We start from the raw sequence: 24,205 nt of genomic DNA, 5'->3' as shown, positions 1-24,205 counted from the left end.
CGTTGAGCATCGCGAGATTTGTTTTAGCGTTGTTTCCAATCTGAATGGTGTCACTTTGGAGCAGCCTCTCGCCGCTCCCTGACCTCCAAGTTGTGGCCTACCCCACCTCCCCGATTTCTAAATTGTGGCCTCTTCCCCAGACCCGACCCATGCCCTCACCAAACCTCCCATTCTGTGATTCACCCTCTCACCACTTCCCTTTCCTGGATTTGCATTCCCATTCAAGATGCAGATCTGATCTGAAGCCAGAGTTCCGATGTTGTGGAAGTACAAGTCCTGATGATGCAGAAGTACTGAGCTGCAGCAGCTACAAACCATGTCTTTTTTAAAATGACTGTCAAAGCTGCTCCTGCCTTGCTCACAGCAAGGTTTCAGGGGAGGGAAGCAGCAACTGGGAGCTTTTAATAAAAAAACATGGATTGTAGCAGGCCCAGCTCAGCACCTCTGCACCATCAGCGCTCACATTCCCACAAGTTTGGAGCTCTGGATTGGATCTGGATCTTGAATGGGAACACAAGTCCAGAAGAGGTAAGCAGTGAGAGCATGAGTCAGGAAGTGGGAGGTCCTGCGAGAGGGTGAGTCAGAAAGGGGGAAGAGGCCACATCTCGAAGATTGGAGAGGAGGAGAGACCACAATGCTGAGGGTTGGGAAGGAGAAGGATTTGCAGTGACCAGGAGGATCAGGGAGTAGGAAGTTCAGGAAGCAGGATTGGTGGCAGGCAAGAGGTACTGCAAGTAGAAAATTACACTTTTCTTTTTTTATTTTAAAAGTATAATATATATTTTTTACAGTAAGTTTTGCATTATTCGGCTTTTAAAAAATTTACTTGTATAGGCGCATTTTTACTTCTTATATTTTCCTGGTTATTGTTTTATAAATGCTGTATTTTTTAATTGTATATGTGTATTTACTTTTAAGTATAATATGTAATTTTGTTTTAGTCATATGTGTCGCTCTGTAACAACACATCATGAAGGAGTAGTAAGCAATGATAATTTAGTAGCTGATGTGTCTAAAGTGGCCTTTGCTTGAAAACTAATAAAGATCACTATAGTGGACCATCATTGTTAATATAAATATTCAAAATTTTACAGTGAAGCATGCCTGCAGGCCTCTATAGAAACACAGTGCCAGTTTTGTGCCTTCAACAACAGGCTGTCCCCTTCATACATTGTACTTTCTTTGAATGCAGATGAAGGACTGTAGGCTGCACTACTGTCTGCATTACAAAGCTTGTGTAATAACTTGTTTTCACACCTCAGGCTCATTGAGTTGTCAGCTTGTTGGGGTCAGTGGCAGCTTTCATTTAAGAATATTGGCCAGCTTTTATTAGCTTTCTCAGTTGATGTGCATATCACAAGCAATCATCCATCAAATATTTTACTACCATGGCCATAATGATTAACAACTTCCTTGGATCAATAGTTTAATGTGAGGTGTGCTGGACACTTGAATCTGATAGCCTCAATTGTGTAAATTTTAAGAATAATTGTCCATTCCTTCATCTCTAATATCTGAATAAAGAACTACACAGGCATGGAACTTGAAGCATTTCATAAAATGGACTTACCCACTTTTCCCATCTGATTCTAGAAGCTCATTGGCAATGAGCAAAGTTTTTAATAATTTTGACCATGCTTTATGATCTGATTATTTAATATAATAGGCTAGTTTGCTTTACTTTCCCAAGTGAAGTAAGATTCAAGGAAATAAATTATCAAACAATGAGAGGGGGGGGTTGTAAAAATAAATGGAAAATTTGAATAGCTACCTAATCCTTTCTAGCCTATGGTCAATTGCATCTGCAAATATAATAAAGGACATGGAGGTAATAGAAATAATTTCCTCCATAAAAGCCTGCAAATAAATTGTCCAAATGAAAGAATATTAACACAATATTATCCGTATTATAATTCTTTGCAGAGAAAAAGCTGGTGAGTGTGCAATCAACAGACACTAGAGACAATCCCAGTGGTCTCTTGAAGAAAAGATCTAGACTGTTTTCATTCAAGCTTCCCAGTTCGAAAGCAAAGGAAAAAGGTATTGCTGATGAATGTAAGCCTATCTTAATAGTTCATATTTTACACTGAACAATCTGCGTAGGTAGTAGCACAAAAAAACTGATGATGGACTTTCCTGTTAAATAAATACTTTCAGCTGTTAACTTAAAGTTAGCTGTAAGTTGCTTTTATTGAAGAATGAGAAAAATGCATTTAATTCTTTCACTTTTGAGGCTGACCTTCAGAACTCACTGTCATTGCCGCCAATTCACGTGTTTTTCATATGTGAGGGGCAAGTTAGTTATGAGTTTGACAGTATATTATGTTTAGCTTAGCAGTTGAGTTCACATAAGAAGGTAAGGCATTTTGGGAACAGAAGAGGACGATTTGCCACTAGGTAATTCTTTTCTTATTGCTCAATTCCGCCTTCTCATCCTATCCCTCAACTCTTCTTTCACCAAAAATATGACCAAATAGGTCATGAATCCATTCATTCTGAACTTCCAAGGTAATGTTTCCCATACATCACTTGATCTTGGTGCAAAAGAATTGTGGCTGATTCTCGCACCCCCCCCCACCCCCCCACCCCCCACCTTTCTCCGAGGGCACTTATTACCTTACTGGAATGCAGGCAAGGTCTTGTGACTCTCCTTTCATTTGAAATTAGAAATATAAAAAGTCAAATTTTCTTTGTACACCAGTGCAGACCCATTTTATATAGGTATTCTGAAATATTCACTGTGCTTTTGACTGCAGGGCAGTGCCAAGTGAGAAAGCAAAAGGGTGCGAGTAGAAGCAGAGTGCAGATACAGCATTAATCTCACAAAACCAAAGCAGCAATATTAGCTGTTCTTCTAATTTCACAATGGGCAGGATTTTACATATCAGTGAAGTTCCAGTCCCCAGCGAAAAAATCAATGTCGAGCCCACGCTTACTCCAGTAGACTGCCCCAGAGACTAATGTTCGGAGGAACATTAATTGGCTCAGGGTGAGACTTCTGCCCTGGGGGGAAGTCCCGCCTCCAAGAGTTGCCAGCCAATCAAATCACAGGTAGCTCTCTGACCTCAGCAGTGACACCAGGGGCATTGACCACTGTTCACTCCAACCGAAATTGTCATTATAACCAGATGACGAGGTACGTTGAGGTGATTATCAGCGAGAATAGCCTAGGAGACCCTGGCAAATAGGGTTGGGAGCAAGGGTTAGCATGCCAGGATGAGAGGGGAAACCTGGGGGGCCTCACTGGGCCCAGAGGACCCTAAAGGAAGTGCACACCCACTCCCCCTGCCTTTCCCACCAATAGCCCGAGTGTGCCCTGGTGGGCTTCAAACTGGGCTCCCTCCTCCACCTACTGCAGGAAAAATTGTGGCAGGGCAGGGAGAAACCCATAAATGCCCAATAATTGATCGCTTAGAGCCTAAATTGGCTCAATGACAGGTGGGCCACTGAATGCCACCCCGCCACGTGTAAAATTACAGTGGGGTCATGGGAGAATGGGTCAATGCCAGAAAAGGTACCCATGGCATTACACCCAATTTTACACTGCCCAGCCCACCGTGGGAGCATAAAATTCTACCCAAAGTTTTACTTTGCTTCTCTACATTTGAACGATTTGTGCAAATCAACCTTGTCAATTCTTTTCCTACTCTTGAAACATGGCTGCTTGTTTCTTTTTTCCTTTCAGCACCGTCATTTCTCGAAGGCCTCATAAGCCAGTCAGTTGTTTTGAGTCAGTCTGTGACCTTGTCCTGCAGACCTTCAGGCTACCCAAACCCTGACATACTGTGGTTCAAAGGTTAGATCTATTTTTTGCTGCGTCTCTCTATAGACTTGGTTCCTGTTTAAAAAAAAAACTTGAATATTGATTACTAAACAAATGAATGAGGAGCCTTACAGTCCAGGAGAATTCCTTCATTCTGTACCCAATTAGATGATCTTTCAGCTGTGATGGTGAAATGGGGGCTATAATTTGCCTCAGTATCCCAGGTCGGGTGGATTCCTACTCATGATTGCAGTCCAGTTACCTGCCGGAGGTTTGCAAAAATCAGTTTGGATGTGATGGGCTTCCACAGTCAGATAGCCTGCTGACATTACCATCTAAGCATACACACCTGGAATGGTCACTTTGCTGGATTATGGTTCCACTGTTGCTGGTTGCCCGGGCCATTATTTTCAGAATAGTGGTGAAAATTGGTTTAACAAAAGGAAGGAAATGTTTTGTTATACAATGTTGTTTAAACCTTGTTTTATTGGTCCTGCATTTCAGTTCTGTTTTGAAGCCTTACACATATTTATTTTGGTCTTTACAATTAACACTGCTTTATTCTGTGATTTATGCAAGTTTTGTCTTAAGTAGTGCTTTGAAATTCCTCTCAGGCAATGTAGAGCTTCAGCTTTGAAGGCGATGACTTTTAAAGGTTCTTCCTTAACATCCACCTTAACTCCACATGCTTAGACTGTATATCTCGAGTTCCTGTGTTTCTTTGGCCAAGTTGCGGCAAACCTATTGAGAAACAACCCACACATCTTAGAAAATCAGCCCTTAATTTCATACACAGATCCAGTATCAAATTTCACTGATTTGACCTTGTTGTAGCTGAGTCTCAATAGCACGTACAGTGTGACATAAAAAGTTTATTGGTACATTAATTAATGCCAATAATTATTTTTCACAAATTATTGGCATTAATTAACGTACCAATAAACTTTTTATGTCACACTGTACGTGCTATTGAGACTCAGCTACAACAAGGTCAAATCAGTGAAATTTGATACTGGATGTGGTATACCTAACAGAGTTACTGGCAATGATAAGGCAGCTACCTTTTTAACTCACTCACTCTCACTCACTTTTCCAGAACCACTTCATCCAATTCCAATTAAAACTGATGCATCGAATTCTGCTAAACACAGTTTCCTTTTGTCTGTGGGTTTAGTTTTTAATCCAGCTTAGAAAAACAATAGAAATTGCCTCTCTTTGCCAATGAGGGGCCTATGTAAAGTGAATTTGAGTTGTCTTAACCTACTACTCTGAGCACATTTTTTAAAAATGTGTTTGTATTTATGTGGTAAGTGGCCTTCAGGTTCCTAAACACCTGAATTTTAACTGAGCATATTCTTCCATGTTTAATGTTGATTAAGTCTTACATGGGTCAGCCCTCTCAGTTGAAAGTGAGCAGCATTAAGGGAATCAAATGCAACATACTGTGGATGCTGCAAATCTGGAGTCAAAACAGAAAATACTCAGCAGGTCAGACAGCATCTGTGGAGAGAGAAACAGTGTTAATGGGCAAAAGTTTTACCTCAGCAGACGGATGCACGCCCAACCCTCTCGAGTGTAAAATGACAGCTGTTGATGTCGGGCAAGCGTCCCGATGCCAACATGCAGTTGAGCGAAACTTTGTTCAATGGGCTCATGCCAGAGTCGGCAGCGTGCCCGCCAACAATTAAAAGGCCTGTTAAGCCATTAAAAGGATAATTGAATGAAATTTTTCGCTGCCTGTCCAACCTTCGGTTGGTGGGTAGGTGAAAAGGCCAATCGGCCTTTGCACTTTTCAGGAAACCTCATTCACGAGCAGGATGAGGTTTTCAACAGTTATTAAAAATAAAATAAAACATTTTACATTCCATTTATAACATGTCCCTGCTCTTGTGGCAGAGTCACATGAGGGGACATGTTTTATTACATTTTTGAAATCTTTATTTTATATTTGGAAAAATGTTCATCTCCCTGAGGCAGCGCTGTGCCTCAGGGAGATTTGCAATCACATACTTGCGCAAATGCGTGAAGTTTGCACTCGCACTCCACCCCCCACCCTATCCACACGCACGGATACTGCTGAGCACTGCTGCTTGTGTTTCATGCTGGGCGGGCCTTAATTGGCTTGCCAGGGTGAAATTGTGGTCCAGCCCCGATCGCTGGTGGCATTTGGCTTCCCGAACACTCCTGCCTGCCCCCGCCAAGCCCACCCAACAAGGGCTAAATTCTGCCCAATATTTCAAGTAGATGACCTTTCATCAGAAGCTTCTGACAAAAGGTCCTCAAGCTGAAATGTCAGCTCTGTTTCTCTCTCCACAGATGCTGCCTAACCTGCTGATTGCTTTCAGTATTTTCCGTTCTTATTTCAGCATTACAAAATATTGCTCAATTCGGCAGTATAGACAGTGGAAAGTTTCACATCTTATATGTTTCAATCCAACACTCATTTAATTTTCATGATTTATTATTCTCCACAGAGGACCAGCTGGTGTGCTGCAGTGACCGAATACTGTCATCAGCCACAAGCCAAAATTGCCAGCTTTTAACTATCCTAAACGTAACAGAGGATGACCTTGGTAGATATACATGTGTGGCTGAGAACCGTTTAGGCAAAGCTTCAGCTTGCTGCTTACTGAATCTTGCAGGTAACTATACATTTGGCTGTGATTGATTTTGCCCAACTCTGGAGAGCGCTCATAAACCACACTAAATCCCATGAATCATTCACCTGATAACCAGGTCAGAAAAGGTCCATCACTGGTTCTGGGCTAGGGGTAGGGGAGAAAATGAGCCAGCCACTCCTGATGCAATCTTGCAAACCTTATTGAAACGTATCTGCCTGTATCTCAAATGAAGTCAGGATGGGGCTTTACTGCCTCAAGCACCATCTTACATTTTAAATAGCCAGGCACATGTAAAATGGTCACTTGGATGAAGTACTGAAGGGAACTCAAGTGTGGGAATCAATGTTTTCAGGAGAGGTGAGGATAAAATTGGAAAAAAGGGACAAGAAAGTTATTGTAAATGACTGGTACGCTAAAGGCATGGCTAGAATGTCTCCACTTTTTTGGTGTAACAAGGGTGAGCAGTCAGAAGTCTTGTTCCTTTGGCCAAATCAACTTCACTTTCTTTCTATTTATAGCTGTGCCTTGTCGCCCTGATTCTCCTGAAGTAGCACAGGTCTATGAAGATGGAGCTTTAGTGATATGGAAGCCGCTTGTGACCAACATGCCAATAACGTACATTATTGAGTGTAAGAGAACAGGTAAGTAGAGATGTCAATTTGCTTGGCACAGTGGAAAGAGTTACATAGCTGGCTGATGATTGCATAATTGGGAAAACATGACAATTCACTTATATCTGACACTGTTGGTGGAATTTTCCATTCTGGAGACTGCGGGTGGGAAAGTTGGCGTGATTCCCACTGGGCAGTGGACAGGTGAACATGAACGAACTTACGCTTTTGAGCTCATTAATTATGCATCAGTGAGGAGCTCAGCAAATCTCGTGGTGGGTGGGAAGCAAGTCACCCGCCCCACCGTTACCTCATAGAATTGAACGGCCTGGCATCATTTTTAAAGGACATCCAGGCGAACATTCATTCATTGCAGGCCAGTAGCTCCGCATTACTCCTCCAGAGTCCTTGCGGCCGCATCTTGTACTGGAGAAGCTTGCAGAGGTGAGCAGCCATGTCCCAGGACAATCGAGAGCATCTCCAGCATTGCCTTTCATTCACCCCTTGATAAGGACACTGCTGGCGATACACCCATCCTTGGGCTAATACTCACGGTTGCAATGGTCCATATCCGCCAGCCTCTTGACCATATTAAGAGCCCGCTGCCTCTTGCTGCTCAGGCCGTTACTCCTCATGGCCCTGTGCCAACCAGTGATGGGCCCTCATTCCCCTTATCTGGATGAGAGCCATTACCAAGGCAGGGTTGCCTGCAGTCTGTATGATCAACGTCTCAGTGGATCTGTGAACAAATTGAAATGATACATTAAGTGAGCATGTCCTTTACAGGTTTCCCTCCATCTCAAAGCCAACAGGCAAGTGCCAAGTCCTTCACCTGGCCTCCGTTTAGACATGGCAGCCCCTCCCCACCACTTCTAGGTAAAGGACATCCTGAAGGACCAGAGATGGATGTTCCTCCCGCTCGTACATGAATGTGTATGGATATGTTGCTTTTTGGACAGCTTGATGAAAGCCATGCACAAGAAGCTTCACACTTCACTTTTCCACTTGTCTCCACTACTTTCGAAATTCTACAGAGAGGCCATTGCCTTGGCAGCATAGAAAGACTAAACACATGATCCCTTGTCAGCCATGACCATTCACACCAGAGAATGGAGGTTTGAAGTCGCGAGTTGCATGCCCTTGCAGGTATTCCGCCTCCCTCTCTCCCTTCTTCTGACTGTAGCAGATGGCAAATCGTACAGAACGAACGGCAGCTCCACATTTTGCTGGGATCTCAATACTATGAGACCCACGAGTCGGGAGCAAACCTACTGCAATGTGGGGTTCACCATAGAGAGGAGAACACAACTGAGCATCTTTGACATCCAGCTGTCTCATAATTATCAGGGTGTCCCTTTACTCAGCCACCAACTCCAGTCACCCAAAAAGACCTTATTCCCGCTTCAAGGAATCTCACTGACTCATGTTCAAGGTCAGTTTGGAAAAAAGGTGCACATCACCTTTTGAAACTCACCTTCCACCCTCCCCCTGTCACGCACCAACTTTCCCCCATCACCATAGACCCACCCAATATCATCATTCCTTTCCTTTCTATCACTCTTGAATAATCCCCCCATTACCCTGGACCCATCAAAATCCACCGCCACATGCATTTCCTCCCCTCAGAGCCAACACCCATTACCATCCCCATGCCCACCCTGACCATGCCCTCTCCCGTTATCCAAGCCACTTGTCTTGTCCCCCTCTGTAACCCACCTGATGAAACCTTTACCTACCAGACTCTTGCCCCAGACCTGCCGCCCTATGGAATCGCACTCCACCTTCTGACTGCGACTGTTCCCTCTTATCAATAGTACCCTGAGTTCTCCCCAGGACCCCACTATTGACACCTCCAACCCCACCCTCAAAGACGCTTCCCCCCCAACCCTTCCCTGGACACTCTCCCCACCCTTCCCCGGTCATGCCCCCATCACTTCCCCGGACACTGCCCCCAACCTTCCCTGAGCATACTCCCACCCCTTTCCTGAACACTTACCCCACCCTTCCCCAGATACTCTTCCCCACGCTTCCCCGGACATTTCCGCCACATCCCCCCCCCCGCCCAAACTCTTTCCACCTAAGCCTACCTCCCCTGTCTAGCCTTCATTCCAACCTTCAAACCTGCCCCCCCACCTTCCAGCATTTGCCTGTCTCCCTTGTAAGACCATAAGACATAGCAGTAGAAGTAGGCCTTTCGGCCCATTGAGTGTGCACTGCCATTCAATGCGATCATGGCTGATCTGATAATCCTCAATTCCATTTCCATGCCTTTTCCCCATGATCCCTGATTCCCTTTACTGATTAAAAACCTGTCTGTCTCCGTCTTGAATATACTTAACGACCCAGCCTCTACAGCCCTCTGCGGTGAAGAATTCCATAGATTCACTACCCTCTGAGAGAAGAAATTCCTCCTCATCCCTGTCTTAATTGGGCGGCTCCTTATTCTGAGATTATGCCCTCTCCCACAAGGGGAAACAACCTCTCAGCATCTACCCTGTCAAAACCCCTAAGAATCTTATATGTTTCAATAAGGTAGCTTCTCATTTTTCTAAACTCCAATAAGTACAGGCCCAACCTACTCACCCGCTCCTCATAAGAAAATCCCTCCATACCTGGATCAACTGAGTGAACCTTCCCTGGACTGCCTCCAATGCCGGTATATCTCTCCTTAGATAAAGGGTCAAAAACTGTTCACAGTATTTTAAGTGTGGTCTAATTAGTTCCTTGTATAGTTTTAGCAAGACTTCTATTTTTATGCTCCATTCCATTTGAAATAAAGGCCAACATTCCATTTGTCTTCCCTATTACCTGTTGAATTTGTATGTTAGCTTTTTGGGATTCATGCACAAGGATGCCCAAATCCATGTGTGCTGCAGTTTTCTGCAGTCTTTCTCCATTTAAATAATATCCAGCTCCTTTATTCTTCCTGCCAAAGTGCATAACCTCACATTTTCCCACGTTATATTCCATCTGCCAAGCTTTTGCCCACTCACTTAACCTGTCTGTATCTCTCTGTAGACACTTTGTGTCATCCTCACCACTGGCCTTCCCACCTATTTTTGTGTCATCCGCAAATTTGGCGATAGTACATTCACTTCCCTCATCCAAGTCATTAATCTATATTGTAAATAATTGTAGCCCCAGCACTGATCCTTGTGGCACTCCACTAGTTACAGGTCGCCATCCTGAAAATGGCCTGCTTATCCCAACTCTCTGTCTTCTGTTAGTTAGCCAATCTTCTTTCCATGCTAATATACTACCCCCAACATCATGAGCTCTCATCTTATTGTTAGCCTTATGTGTGACACCTTATTGGAAATCCAAATATATTATATCTACTGGTTCCCCTTTATCTATCGTGCTTGTTACCTCCTCAAAGAATTCTAATAAATTTGTCAGGCATGATTTCCTCTTCCTCTTAATGAAGTCATGCTGGCTATGCTTGATTATATTATGTATTTCTAAATGCTGTGCCTTACGTCCTTTATAATAGATTCTAACATTTTCCCAATGGTGGATGTTAAGCTTACTAGCCTATAGTTACCCTTTTTTTGTCTCCCTCCCTTCTTGACTAAGGGTGTTACATTGCAGTTTTCCAATTCTCTGCGACTTTTCCAATCTAAGGATTCTTGGAAGATTACTACCAGTGCATCCACTATTTGTGTAGTTACTTCCTTTAATATCCTAGGACGCACCCCATCAGGTCCGGGAGACTTATCGGCCTTTAGCCCCATTAGTTTCCCTGGTACTTTTTCTCGTTGGATAGTTATTGTAGTTATAGTTATTTTCCAGCCTTGGCGCGGCGTTTGCTAACACCACTTGAGTGAAGTTATGCAAAGTCCCCAAGAAGGAGAAAGCAACGTCAACAGACCTCAAAGTCATGGAAGAAGTGAAGCTCACGAAGTGCACGCTATTTATATGCAGTTTTAAATATTAACATTCTAAATTTTCACTGGCAGGGAACTTAATTTGGAGGGCAAACTTAATTCCAGCGAGGTGGCCTTTTAATTAGCATATATGGGATGCTAATACATGCAAATGGAGTTCCTCAAATTGTTCATCGGGAAGCTCAACCCGCCTTTAACCCGACTTGAAAGTCAGGAGAACAAAATTCCAACAGTTTATCCCGCCGTCGGGTAACAGATTTTTTGCCTCACGCCAAATTAAGTGCCCTAGCCCGTCACAATTCCAGCTGCTGACTGAAGCAGAAAATCCCATCCTGTGTTTCTTACTATATAAATTAGTAAAACTATTTCATGGGAATAAAATAGAATTTGAAATGTTCTTGTGACATTAAGTTTTCTTTTGAATGTGAATGCATTGCAATGTTAATGAAAATTGACTTTTTAAAAGCTGTTTTCTGTGTTGTGTAGAATAAAACATAAAGGGTTTAATTTCCTCTAGTACCACACTTGTTATGTTTATATAAAATTTCTTTCTGCACTGTTTTAATACATAAAAATAATGGAAATAATGGTGCACGGGAAAATATAATGCTAAGCTCCAGGAATTTTTAAGAACCTATAAAGCTTGGGACCAAAAGTTGAAAGGTGGAATTAGACTGCTTAGCTTTTTTGTGACTGACATGGAGACGATGGGCCAAATGACCCCTTCAGTTTTGTTAGATCAGTTCCATTTACCCACCACCTTGCCATATTTCTCAATACCTTTGCTCCAGTAACATCCTTTTTTTTTCTTGAACTGCGTTAAAGTACCTTATAATATATTATTTTTGCCCAAAAAAATTACCTTTTTCAGGTGAAGACTGGAAAAATGTTGCATCTGACCTTTCTGAATCCTGCTTTTATGCCGGTAACCTGCACAGGGGAGAAACCTATTCGTATAGAGTTGCATATGTCAACAAAGCTGGGAAAGGACTATTTAGTCGACCATCTGCTGAAGTTATCATTGGGGAGACAGGTAAGTGCTCTCTAGTCAATTAGACAGTCTATCAGTATTTGACTTTACCTAAAAGATAATTCAATGCCACAGAATTATATAGAATTTACAGCACAGAAACAAATAATTCAGTCTAACTGGTCTGTGCCAGTGTTTACACTCAACACGTGCCTCCACCCACCTTACTTCACCTAAGTGTCAGCTGTGGCTCAGTTGATAGCACTCTTGGCTCTGTGTCAGAAGGTTGTGTGTTTAATCCCTGTTCCAAGACTTGAGCCCAAAAATCTAGGCTGGCACTTGCTATGTTGTGCCAGATGATGTGTGCCAGATGGACCAAATCCACAAGGAAAACTTGGCCACGCTGTAACAACAGTTTTGCAATTTATATTTATTACAAGAAGATGTGTGCACTGAATTCAGAAGTAACAATTTCACAAAGATCTTTGAAGGTTTTAAAAATTAAATTAGAATATTTATTAACAAAAGAAAAGATTTCAAGCACATACATAAGATTACAATTTCTTAATTCTATAACAAATCCTGAAATTCCTAATTAACCTGACTCCTAGTTACACACCCCCTTTAAGGCAACAGTCCAAAATAGATTTTAGTTTTAAAAAAACAGCAAGTTAACACAGTACCCACCTGACAGTGGAATTCCAAATGGCTTTTCCCCAACTTTAGTTACTGGACACAACAGACTTTTGCACAAATGGCTGGAGGCTTCTTCAAGTTTGTTTCACACACTCCTGTTAGATCTTACTTTTTAAAAGTTCATTCATGGGATGTGGCTGTTGCTGGCTAGGCCAGCATTTATTGCCCATCCTTAATTTCCCTTGTTCAGAGAGCATTTAAAAGTCAACCACATTGCTGTGGTTCTGGAGCCACATGCAGGCCAGACCAGGTAAGGACAGCAGATTTCCTTCCCTAAAGGACATTAGTGGTTAGAACCAGATGGGCTTTTACAACAATCAGATTTTGTTCAATCAATCATCATCAGACTTTTAATTCTAGATTTTTTATTGAATTCAAATTTCACCATCTCCCATGGCGGGATTCAAACCCAGGTCCAGAGCATTACCCTGGGTCTCTGGAATACTAGTTAGTGACAATACCACTATGCTACCACCTCCCCCTATGGCCCCAACATAGCCTTTCATTATCCTTTATATATGTTTCTCTCTCTTTAATATATGAATTCCATTGTTCCATATACCCTTAAAACTGTACCTTTCTAATAATATAGAAACTTTCATGTTGCCAATATTGTCAGCAACCTTTGGGAAAAATAAACACACTGTTTAGCCTTGCTTATCTGGATAGTTGTAAACATATTAACATCCCTTTGAAATCCAAACAGTCTCTTCACTTATCTAAAAATGCAAATTCCCTTCACACCTTACATGCTAAGGCAGCATCCATGTTTACTCATTAGCATTTCAACACCTAGTTTCTTTTGATAATTTCAAGCTTGTAGTCTACCTGACTCCAAAAGTAATTAAATCACACAGATAGAACCACCTACACTCATATCCATAAACCTACTTTACAACAAACCAGAAAAATATTATGAAAATTATTATACTTTCGTAACATTCTCCAATGTAATACTGCAGTGTTAGAGATGCTATCTTTTGGATGAGATGCCAAACCAAGGACCCGTCTGCGCTCACAATTGAATGTAAGAGATCCCATGGCACTATTTCAAAGATTAACAGGAGAGTTATCCCTGCCATCCTGGCCAATCTTGATCCCACAAACAACTTCACAAAAAAAGACAGATTAACTGGTTATTATCACTCTGCTCCTTGTGGTAGCTTGTGTACAAATTGGTTGCTGTACTTCCTACATCATAACAGCGGCTACACTTCAGGATTTTGACTCAGCAACAGTGAAGGAATGGCAGCATCCAAGTTGGGATGGTGAGTGACTTGGCGGGGAATTTACGGGTGGTGATGTTCCCATGTGTCTTCTGCCCTTGTCCTTCTAGATGTGGGTTTGGAAGGTGCTGTTGGTGAGTTTCTGCAATGCATTTGTGTGTTGGTGGTAAATGGAGTGAATGTTTGTTAGGGGTGGCAATCAAATGGACTGCTTTGTCCTGGATGGTGTCAAGTGTCTTGGATGTTGGAGCTACACTCATCCAGGCAAGTGGACAGTATTCCATCACACTTTGGGGAACTGGCGGGTGAGTTACTCATTGCAGGATTCTAAGCCTCTGACTTGCTCTTGTAGCACAGTATTTATATGGCCAGTCCAGTTTAATTTCTGGTCAGTGGTAACCCCAGAATGTTGATAGCGCGATGTGCCACTTATCAGCCCAAGCCTGCATATGTCCAGGTCTTGCTGCATTTGGACATTGTGGTAACATCAGCGAACATCTGACCTTATAACAGAGGGAAGGTCATTGATGAAGCAGCTGCAGATGGTTAGGTCTAGGACACTACCTGAGGAACTCCTTCAGTGATGTCCTGGAACTGAGATGATTGACCTCCAACAGCCAGAACCATCTTCTTTTGTGCTAGGTATGACTCCAATCGGTGGAGAGTTTGTCCCCGATTCCCATTCAAAAAGTGTGACAGTTTATTTTGTTTATTTTCTGAAAAGTTCCTTCATTACATTTTTAATTTTCTAAATTTCCTTCCTTTCTTTTCTCTATTTCCTTTTAGAAGTAAAGTCGCATAGTGTACATGGAGAGAAGCTGGCATCAGTGCATCAGACATACACATTTCTCACAGAGATAAACAGGTACATTAGCTGTCCTTAACATTTAGTGTGGATAACATAAGCATACTGGATTATGCAAGTTGCAGGATAATGCATAGTCACGACTGTCTTAATATTGAGCATAATACATAGGCTGTATTGAATTATATAAAAGATCGCACGCAGTTTGGAATATCCACAGAAGATAAAACATAGCTGGAATATGTTACATAATACAACGTATAGCTACAAGAGATGAGTTATATTTTACATAATTTGCTAAAATTGGGAATGAGAGTTAATAAACATGAACATGAGAAATAGGAACAGGAATAGGCTAAACTACCCTTCTGGCCTACTCCATCATTCAATAAGATCATTATTGATCTTCTATCTTAACTTCATTTTATTGACGGACCCCCTAACTTATGTGATTGCTCTAGAGAGAGTGCAGAGGAGATTTTACCAGGATATTAACTATGATCAGTAAAATCAAAAGCAGGAACTCCATTGGCGGAATTTAATGCCCAACTGCTGAAACAAGCTTGGAGGTCGAAGAGGGAGCATTTGATTGGGCAAAAGAGCACCAGGAAGAGACTCCACTGCCTCCCTGGCCCTGCCCCAATTAAGTCTGCAAAGAGATGGCTCATGGATACTAAACTCTGTCCTTTTTTAAAATTAATTCATGGGATGTGGGCTTCGTTGGCTGGGCCAGCATTTATTGCCCATCTCTACTTGCCCTTGAGAAGGTGGTAGTGAGCTGCCTTCTTGAACTGCTGCAGTTCATGTGGTGTAGGTACACCCACAGGGTTGTTAGGAAGAGAGTTCCAGGATTTTGACCCAGCGACAGTGAAGGAACAGCGATATATTTCCAAGTCAAGACGGTGAGTGATTTGGAGGGGAATTTCTAGATGGTGGTGTTGCCATCTATCTGCTGCTCTTGTCCTTCTAGATGGTAGTGGTCATGGGTTTGGAAGGTGCTGTTGAAGGAGCCTTGGTGAATTCCTGCAGTGCGTCTTGTAGGTGGTACACACTGCTGCTACTGTGCATCAGTGATGGAGCGAGTGAATGTTTGTGGATGTGGTGCTAATCAAGCGGGCTGCTTTGTCCTGGTTGCTGTCAAGCTTCGTAGTGTTGTGGGAACTGCACTCATCCAGTCAAATGGGGAGTACTCCATCACACTCTAGACTTGTGCCTTGTAGATAGTGGACAGGCTTTGGGGAGTCAAGAGGCAAGTTACCCGTTGCACGATTCCTAGCCTCTGACCTGCTGTTGTAACCACAGTATTTATATGGCTAGTCCAGTTCAGTTTCTGGTCAATGGTAATCCCCAGGATGTTGATAGTGGGGGACTCAGTGATGGTAATGCCATTGAGCATCAAGGGGCGATGGTTGGATGCTCTCTTGTTGGAGATGGTCATTGCCTGACACTTGTGTGGCACGAATGTCACTTGCCACTTGTCAGCCCAAGCCTGGATATTGTCCAGGTCTTTCTGCATTTGGACATGGACTGCTTCAGTATCTGAGGAGTCACGAATGGTGCTGAACATTGTGCAATCATCAGCAAACATCCCCACTTCTGACATTATGATGGAAAGAAGGTCATTGATGAAGCAGCTGAAGACATTACCCTGAGGAACTCCTGCAGTGATGTCCTGGAGCTAAGATGACTGACCTCCAACAACCACAACCATCTTCCTTTGTGCTAGGTATGACTCCAACCAGCGGAGAGTTTTCCCCCTGATTCCAATTGACTCCAGTTTTACTAGGGCTCCTTGATGCCACACTCTGTCAAATGCTGCCTTGATGTCAAGGGCAGTCACCCTCAATTCAGGAGTTGAGCTCTTATGCCCATGTTTGAACCAAGGCTGTAATGAGGTCAGGAGCTGAGTGGCCCTGGCAGAACCCAAACTGGGCATCAGTGAGCAGGTTATTGCTAAGCAAGTGCCACTTGATAGCACTGTTGATGACCCCTTCCATTACTTTACTGATAATGAAGGGTAGACTGATGGGCTGGTAATTGGCTGAGTCGAATCTTTCCTGCTTTTTGTGTACAAGACATACCTGGGCAATTTTCCTCACAGCCAGGCAGATGCCAGTGTTGCCGTTGGCTAGGGGCATGGCAATTTTTGGAGCACAAGCCTTCAATACTATTGCTGGAATATTGTCAGGGCCCATAGCCTTTGCAGTATCCAGTGCCTTCAGCTGTTTCTTGATATCATGTGGAGTGAATTCAATTGGCTGAAGACTGGCATCTGTGATGCTGGGGACCTCCGGAGGAGGCCAAGATGGATCATCCACTCGCCACTTCTTGCTGAAGATTGCAGCAAATGCTTTATCTTTTGCACTGATGTGATGGGCTCCTCCATCATTGAGGATAGGGATATTTGTGGAGCCTCCTCCTCCAGTGAGTTGTTTAATTGTCCAGCACCATTCACGACTGGACTTAGCAGGATTGCCGAGCTTAGATCTGATTCGTTGGTTGTGGGATCACTTAGCCTTGTCTATCATTTGCTGATAATGCTGCTTGGCATACAAGTAGTCCTGTGTTATAGGTTCACCAGGTTGACATCTCATTTTTAGGTATGCCTGGTGCTGCTCCTGGCATGCCTCCTTACACTCTTTGTTGATCCAGGGTTGAACCTCTGGCTTGATGGTAATGGTAGAATGGGGGATATGGTGGGCCATGAGGTTCCAGATTGTGTTTGAGTACAATTCTGCTGCTGCTGATGGCCCACATGGGTGCCCAGTCTTGAGTTGCTAAATCTATTCGAAATCTATCCCATTTAGCATGGCGGTAGTGTCACACAACACAATAGAGGGTATCTTCAATGTGAAGGCAGGACTTCATCTCCACAACGACTGTGTTGATCACTCCTACCAATACTGTCATGGACAAATGCATCTGCGGTAGGCAGGTTGGTGAGGATGAGGTTAATTATACTTTTCCCTCTTGTTGGTTCCCTTACTACCTGTCGCAGGCGCAGTCTAATAGCTATGTCCTTTAGGACTCGGCCAGCTCAGTCAATAGTGGTGCTACTGAGCCACTCTTGGTGATGGACTTTGAAGTGCCCCACCCAGAGTGTATTCTGCGCCCTTGCCATACTCAGTGCTTCCTCCAAATGGTGCTCAACATGGAGGAGCACAGATTCATCAGCTGAGGGTACATGGTAATCAGCAGGAGGTTTCTTTGCCCGTGTTTGACCTGATGCCATGAGACTTCATGAGGTCCGGAGTCAATGTTGAGGATTCCCAGGGCATCTTCCTCCCAACTGTATACCACTGCACCGCCACCTCTGCTGGGCCTGTCCTGCCAGTGGGACAGGACATACCCAGGGATGGTGATGGTGGTGTGCTGGTGGTTTCTGGGACATTATCTGTAAGTTATGATTCTATGAGGATGACTATGTCAGGCTGCTGCCTGACTAGTCTGTGAGACAGCTCTCCCAATTTTGGCACTAGCCCCCTGATGTTAGTAAGGAGGACTTTGCATGGTTGACAGGGCTGAGATTGCCGTTGTCGTTTCCGGTGCCTAGGTCGATGTCGGGTGGTCCATCTGGTTTCATTCCTTTTTTGTGACTTTGTAGCGGTTTGTCACAACTGAGTGGTTTGCTTGGCCATTTCAGAGGGAATTGCTGTGGGTCTGGAGTCACATGTAGGCCAGACTAGGTAGGGACGACAGATTTCCTTCCCTAAAGGGCATTAGTGAACCAGATGAGTTTTTACAACAATCGACAATGACTCCATGGTCATCATTAGACTGTTAATTCCAGATTTTTATTGTTTTCAAATCCACCATCTGCCGAGGTGGGATTCAAACCCCAGAGCATTACCCTGGGTCTCTGGATTACTAGTCCATTGACAATTACCACTATACCATCGCCTCCTTTTACCAGTTCAGCCTGCACTCAACAACAACTTGCAATTATATAGAATCCCTCAAGTAGAAAACACCTCAAAGCGCTTCACAAGAGACGGCGGAGAACACCAAGCAGGAGACATGTTTTGTGGGAGAATGGTGGGGCAAATAGTTGAAGGTGCCCCAAATGCAGAGTTAAAGGCACCTGGCCAGGAATTTCCTCCAGTTTCCACTGCCTAAACCTTGGCAGAAATCTCCAGTAACCCCAATTATATGTATACCATTGGTCTCCGCTAGTAACTGACATCCACTAACATCAGGGAGCAGTTACAACTCTGAGGAAATTCCTGGCCATAAATTTTTCTTTAGAGGTTTTTGTTGGAAGGAGAGAGGGAGCAAGGTAAGGTGATTTTAGGCAAGGTTGAGACCATAGTAACATTCTCACTGATTAATACTTTTTACTATTCCCAGATTTAGTTTATGTTAATTAGATTAACTACATTATTTTATATTTAATTCTATGTACAGTTTGAATTTTTTTTTAAAGAGGGCGCTTCGGCATCATAAAGAAATGTACAGAGAACTCCTCGGGAAAGTCGCTTGCAGCTAAAATCACTCCTTACAAGAAGCAGAATAAGCCATTTGTCCTGAAGGAGTATGAAATCCTAAAGAAACTGCATCACAACAACATTGTTCAGCTTCACGGTGCCTACATTACACCTAAATACTTAGTTCTGATCCAAGAACTCTGCAACGGGAAGGAGCTATTTCACAACCTGGCTGAGAGGTAAAGATGGATCGGTTTTGTGTGAACCTTGTTTCCCATTATGACAGTTTAGAGAGTTTTATTCTGCTCCTGACTATGCTGGCCCAAACTTCTGTCTTCTTGGTGTAAAAACACTGTTATCTGAGCCTTGTTCACCCTTCAAAGCGAAGATGACCATATTCATCATCCGGCATGTTTAGTAGGGTTTCAGTGACTGCTAAGGCCAATTTGCGCCCAGAAGTTCCGACTGCAAAGAGGACAGAATACTGCAGACTACTGAGTTTTGGACAAGCTACTGGCTCAGGAGAATAAGTCCAGCTACATTGCATGTCCAGCTCTGAACCTGCACAGTCTTTAGCAAACAGGAAATTGTAAAGACAAAGGCAAAATATTGTAGATGCTGGAAATCTGAAATAAAAACAGAAAGTGCTAGAAAAACTCAGCAGGTCTGGTAGCATCTGCGGTGAGAGAAACAGAGTCAACATTTCGAGTCAGTTATAACTGTCTCCATTGTGGGTTATAGTAAGGCTTAAGAATATAAAGCTTTGGTTTAAGGTGAATGCAGGGTTGTTTACTTTTGATTTGGTTTAGTATGCCAGTGTGTGTTTACAAACCATAATTGAAGTTTTGACCCAGTTGAGAGGCTTTTAGAAGCAAAAAAACCATGAGGTTGCTATTGACAAAACTGCTGAGGGCGGAGCTATGCTCTAAAAGGAAAACTGATGGGATTTGGGTTTTTTAGGAGAAATTAGGCGTAAGAGAAACTGGCTTGGAAGCTGCAGGCGTCCAATCTGTCATGTTTAACAAGAGAACTCAGTACTGTAGGTTTAGAGAGGAAAAGAGGAGTTCCAGAGAATTGGGAGAACTGAGTAGCTCTGTAAAGAAAGAAGTCCAGCTACAGAATAGACACCAAAGGAGTGTCTACATGTGTCTGGTGGGCCATGGCATTTGACCATCAGCAATGGCTATACTTGGACCAGGAGATCATATTGGTAGGAATATACCATGGACCTGAGCTATAACCTGTGCAGCCAGATCCAGAGAAAAAGAAACTGTCTTCCAGGATATGTTTAACAGCCTGGCAGAATGAAAGCCACAGTAAAAAAGATTAAACTGGGATAAACCTGTTGGATTGAGATTAAGGTAGAAGCTCATATCATTTAGAATCATTATTTTATTTGCTCAATCTACCTATTTAGTCATTATTGTTTGTTTTATTCAAGTTTGTAAGGTAAAGTTTTTTTTTTAGTGTTTCAGTTTAATCTTGGAGTCCTGCTGTTCATTTCCTTGCCCTTGGTTCTTCCATGCATTACATTCTTTAAATTAGTTTTTTTTTTATTCATTCACGGGATCTGAACTACGCTGGCTGGGCCAGCATTTATCACACATCTCTAATTGCCCTTGAGAAGGTGCTGGTGAGCTGCCTTCTTGAACTGTTGCAGTCCATGTGGTGTAGGTACACCCACAGTGCTGTTAGGAAGGGAGTTCCAGGATTTTGACCCAGCAACAGTGAAGGAATGGTGATATGTTTCCAAGTCATGATGGTGTGTGACTTGGAGGGGAATTTCTAGGTGGTGGTGTTCCCATGTATCTGCTGCCTTTGTCCTTCTAGATGATAGTGGTCGTAGGTTTGGAAGGTGCTGTTGAAGGAGCCTTGGTGAATTCTTGCAATGCATCTTGTAGATGGTACACACTGCTGCCACTGTGCATCGGTGGTGAAGGGAGCTGCAATGTTCTGTCAGCTGCTTCAGCTTCGTTACATAGTTTACGAGGGACTCTCCCGGGGCCCTAACTCTGGAATTAAACTTTAACCGCTGTGGCTGGATATGCATTTTCACGAGGTCCGCTAATTCATTAAAGGACTTAGAATTGAGCGCATTTGGGGCCATCAGACTGTGAATGAGATTGTTTGTCTTGCTACCACATACACTCAAAATGATTACTTTCTGCATATTCTCTGTGGTGATTTTGTTCACTACAAAATAAAAACCAAGGCACTCTATATACTGGCTCTAGTCTTCCATAGTTGCATTGTAAGGATCGTTTCTGCCGAAGAGTGACATGACTGGTGGATAGTCTTTTCTTTTTTCTTAAGATTCAATGTACTTACTTTAGCAAGGTGAGGTGTGGCGTCAGAGCTATTTTACCCTTGTCACCAAATGTAATGACTTAACGCACCAGACAGGTTTTAACAAGAAACAGATAAACTTTATTGCAGACAGCTTTTCAAATGCTACATGCTCGATTAGGACTTTTGTCAGGAAACCCCACCCCCCGGATTGCCACACTGGTTGGAGCCTCCAAGAACATCACATGACCCCTGATAGACAGCAGGAAAGGCTATACCTTCAGTTACCACACTAAGGTGACACCGGCCACCATTGGCATGAGAGACAAGAACTGCTCTTGTTGGTAAACAGCTGGCTATGTACAGCGTCCAGATTGCCACTCGCAGCAAGACGTTGTCTATCTGAGGAGAATCACCTCAAGGAAATCAGTGCAAGCTACGCATTCTGTTGGAGTGGCTATGAAAAATAAGAACTGCGTGAAGCTGGTTTAGGCTTTGTTGTCATAAGTTATCTCATCAGTAAGTTGGCTTCTCTTCCCAAGGGTATTAATGATCCTCTGATGGTGCTTAAACTCTCCCTGCAAGACAACAGGCAAGCAACTCCCAACAGTGTGTGCACCCCCTTCCATGACCAGCCCTGTTGAAGTCAAGGATAAATTTTTATGATGATCTCCACTCCTTGATTGCTACTGTGCCAAAGTCAGATAAATCAATCATTCTTAGTGACTTCAACTCAGGAGTTGGTACATATTTCTAGGCATGGGAAGGGGTTATTGGAAATCACAGGTTTGGCATTTGTAACAGCAATGGTTCTTCTCTTGCTGTAGGTTTGTCTGCACATGAGCTCTTAATCACCAACACAGTTTTCAGCCTCCCTAACTGCAACAAGACATCTTGGATGCACTCCTGTTCTATGGATTGGCATCCAATCAACTATGCCATCACCAGGCAGAGGGACAGGCAGGATATATGTGTATTGATAGCTATGTGCAGTGCTGGCTGCTGAACTGATCACCATCTTATCATTTCAAAGCCAAACATCAAGATCTATCCCCTTAGATGCCTCCATTGCATGAAGGCCTAGAAAGGTCTTGATATCTCAAGTCTCAAACAGGCTGTCATAAAGGAATGTCTCAGAGAAACTCAGGAGTCACTTTTATACATCGAAAATGGACATTCGCTGCATTGAGCAACATTCAGGGATATAGTGTAGTCCACTGCTCTAGAGGTCTTGGCCTCTCTCATAAGCATCAAGATTTGTCCGATGAAGATGGTGAGCTGGATTTTATGCCTGCACCCCAACTCCCCGCCCACCCCCCCCCCCCATCCCCTGCCATTTTATTTGAAGGAGAGGAGGGCACTAGTAAAATAAATGGATAGCCTATCCATCACCTGCCAGCCCACACCCAACCTGTCTCCCATATTACAGTTGGCAAGGAAGGTGTCAGACAGCTCAACTGCCCTTCAGCCTATTGAGGCCCTAAAATGGCCAATTAATGCTTCCGCTGCTATTTTATGTGTGGCAGGGTAAGGCAGAGGCAAGATGGGTAGCCTGGCATCTTTTACTGGATAGGTTACTGTCAGGAAAAAAGGGGATACCTCCTTTAAGGGTTTGCTTGTGCCCAACAGAGGCAATGCTCCAAGATCAGACCCTCCCTTTAACCCTCCCATCCTGGGCTCTCTAACCTGGCCTCCCACAACCCCCTCATTGGGCTCTTCCAGCCAGACCTCTAAGACCGGGCTCCATGAGTTGTGTTCCTCATGGACTGGCTGCAGTCCCAGCAGTGGCCACTGCTTAATCCTGATGCTGCTGGGACTACAGAGCTGTCGGCCAATCAGATTGGCCAGCAGCTCTTCAGGTTGGACTTCCTCCCAGTTGGGTGTGTAAGGCCCACTCTGAATCGATTAAGGCTGCCCCCAGCATATCTCTGTAGGATGGCCAGCTTCTGAATCGGTGGGCTCAAAACCGACTTTTCCATCAGGGGCAGTGGGGAATACATCTCCACATAAAATCAGCCTAATAAGATAATCCAGAAACTACTGGAGGAGAAACCTCTCCTCTGCAGGGTTTACCTCAGTGACAAGTCAGCTCTATCCAAGCACAAATGCCTACCACAGGGCTGGCCAGTGCAAGATCAAAGAGATGCAAGACACTTGGCTGAATCAGAAAGCAGGTAAACCTTAGTTATGTGCAGACCACAAAGGCTGTTAATTTGGTAAGTCAGTTACAAGGAGGCACTGACACCTTTCTGACTGTGAAACTTTGCTGCAGATTTGAAGTTGAATATGACTATTCAGAAACGGGTGATTGTGTTATGATGCTGAACAAATGAGGGAACTATGTCACATGTTGTATTACTGTCCATTTGTGCCCTAGCAAAGCTGACGTAAATGTCACTTGTGAATCCTCTGTATCCTTCACGAGAATTTAAAATTTAAATGGGAAGCAGATCAATTGATTTCAGTGCAGAAACCAGCGTTTGCAGGAAGAGGCTCGAAACATTAACTTTTTTTATTCTTTCACAATCTGTGTGCTGGGCCAGCATTTTTATTGCCCATCCCCAATTGCCCTTGAGATGGTGGTGGTGAGCTGCCTTCTTGAACCGCTGCAGCCCATGTGGTGTAGGTACAACCACAGTGCTGTTAGGGAGGGAGTTCCAGGACTATGACCCAGTGACAGTGAAGGAACAGCTTCAAGTTCCAAGTCAGGATGGTGAGTGACTTGGTGTGAGTTTGTGCTGCCAGATCTGTTTCGTTTTTCCACCATTTCCTGTTTTTGTTTCAGAAATTAGCGTCATTGTTTTAAAAAATAGAGGTAGTTAAATTTTTTTGAAAACATTTAGCTGTTTGGTAAGGTGCCACAGTGACCTTCCAAATAGCCCATTCCAACCCCTGACCCAACCACCCACCACTGCA

General features: G+C 43.5%; 1 protein-coding gene across 1 annotated transcript in view; it reads left to right on the top strand.

The window, feature by feature from the left end:
* The window catches only part of LOC121275978, an 83,543-nt gene that overhangs the window by 36,067 nt on the left and 23,271 nt on the right, over nucleotides 1–24,205 (top strand). Inside the window, exons 7-13 of the mRNA XM_041183922.1 lie at nucleotides 1,924–2,040; nucleotides 3,686–3,796; nucleotides 6,238–6,405; nucleotides 6,903–7,025; nucleotides 11,754–11,915; nucleotides 14,561–14,639; nucleotides 19,003–19,242. Of these exons, the coding sequence (XP_041039856.1) occupies nucleotides 1,924–2,040; nucleotides 3,686–3,796; nucleotides 6,238–6,405; nucleotides 6,903–7,025; nucleotides 11,754–11,915; nucleotides 14,561–14,639; nucleotides 19,003–19,242 (1,000 nt within the window). The remainder of the gene's footprint in view (nucleotides 1–1,923; nucleotides 2,041–3,685; nucleotides 3,797–6,237; nucleotides 6,406–6,902; nucleotides 7,026–11,753; nucleotides 11,916–14,560; nucleotides 14,640–19,002; nucleotides 19,243–24,205) is intronic.

The sequence above is a fragment of the Carcharodon carcharias genome, chromosome 3, assembly GCF_017639515.1.
Source record: "Carcharodon carcharias isolate sCarCar2 chromosome 3, sCarCar2.pri, whole genome shotgun sequence".
In the NCBI taxonomy this organism is placed as follows: Eukaryota; Metazoa; Chordata; class Chondrichthyes; order Lamniformes; family Lamnidae; genus Carcharodon; species Carcharodon carcharias.
Note: the sequence above shows the minus strand (reverse complement) of the source record. Positions and strands in the feature narration are given on the sequence as shown.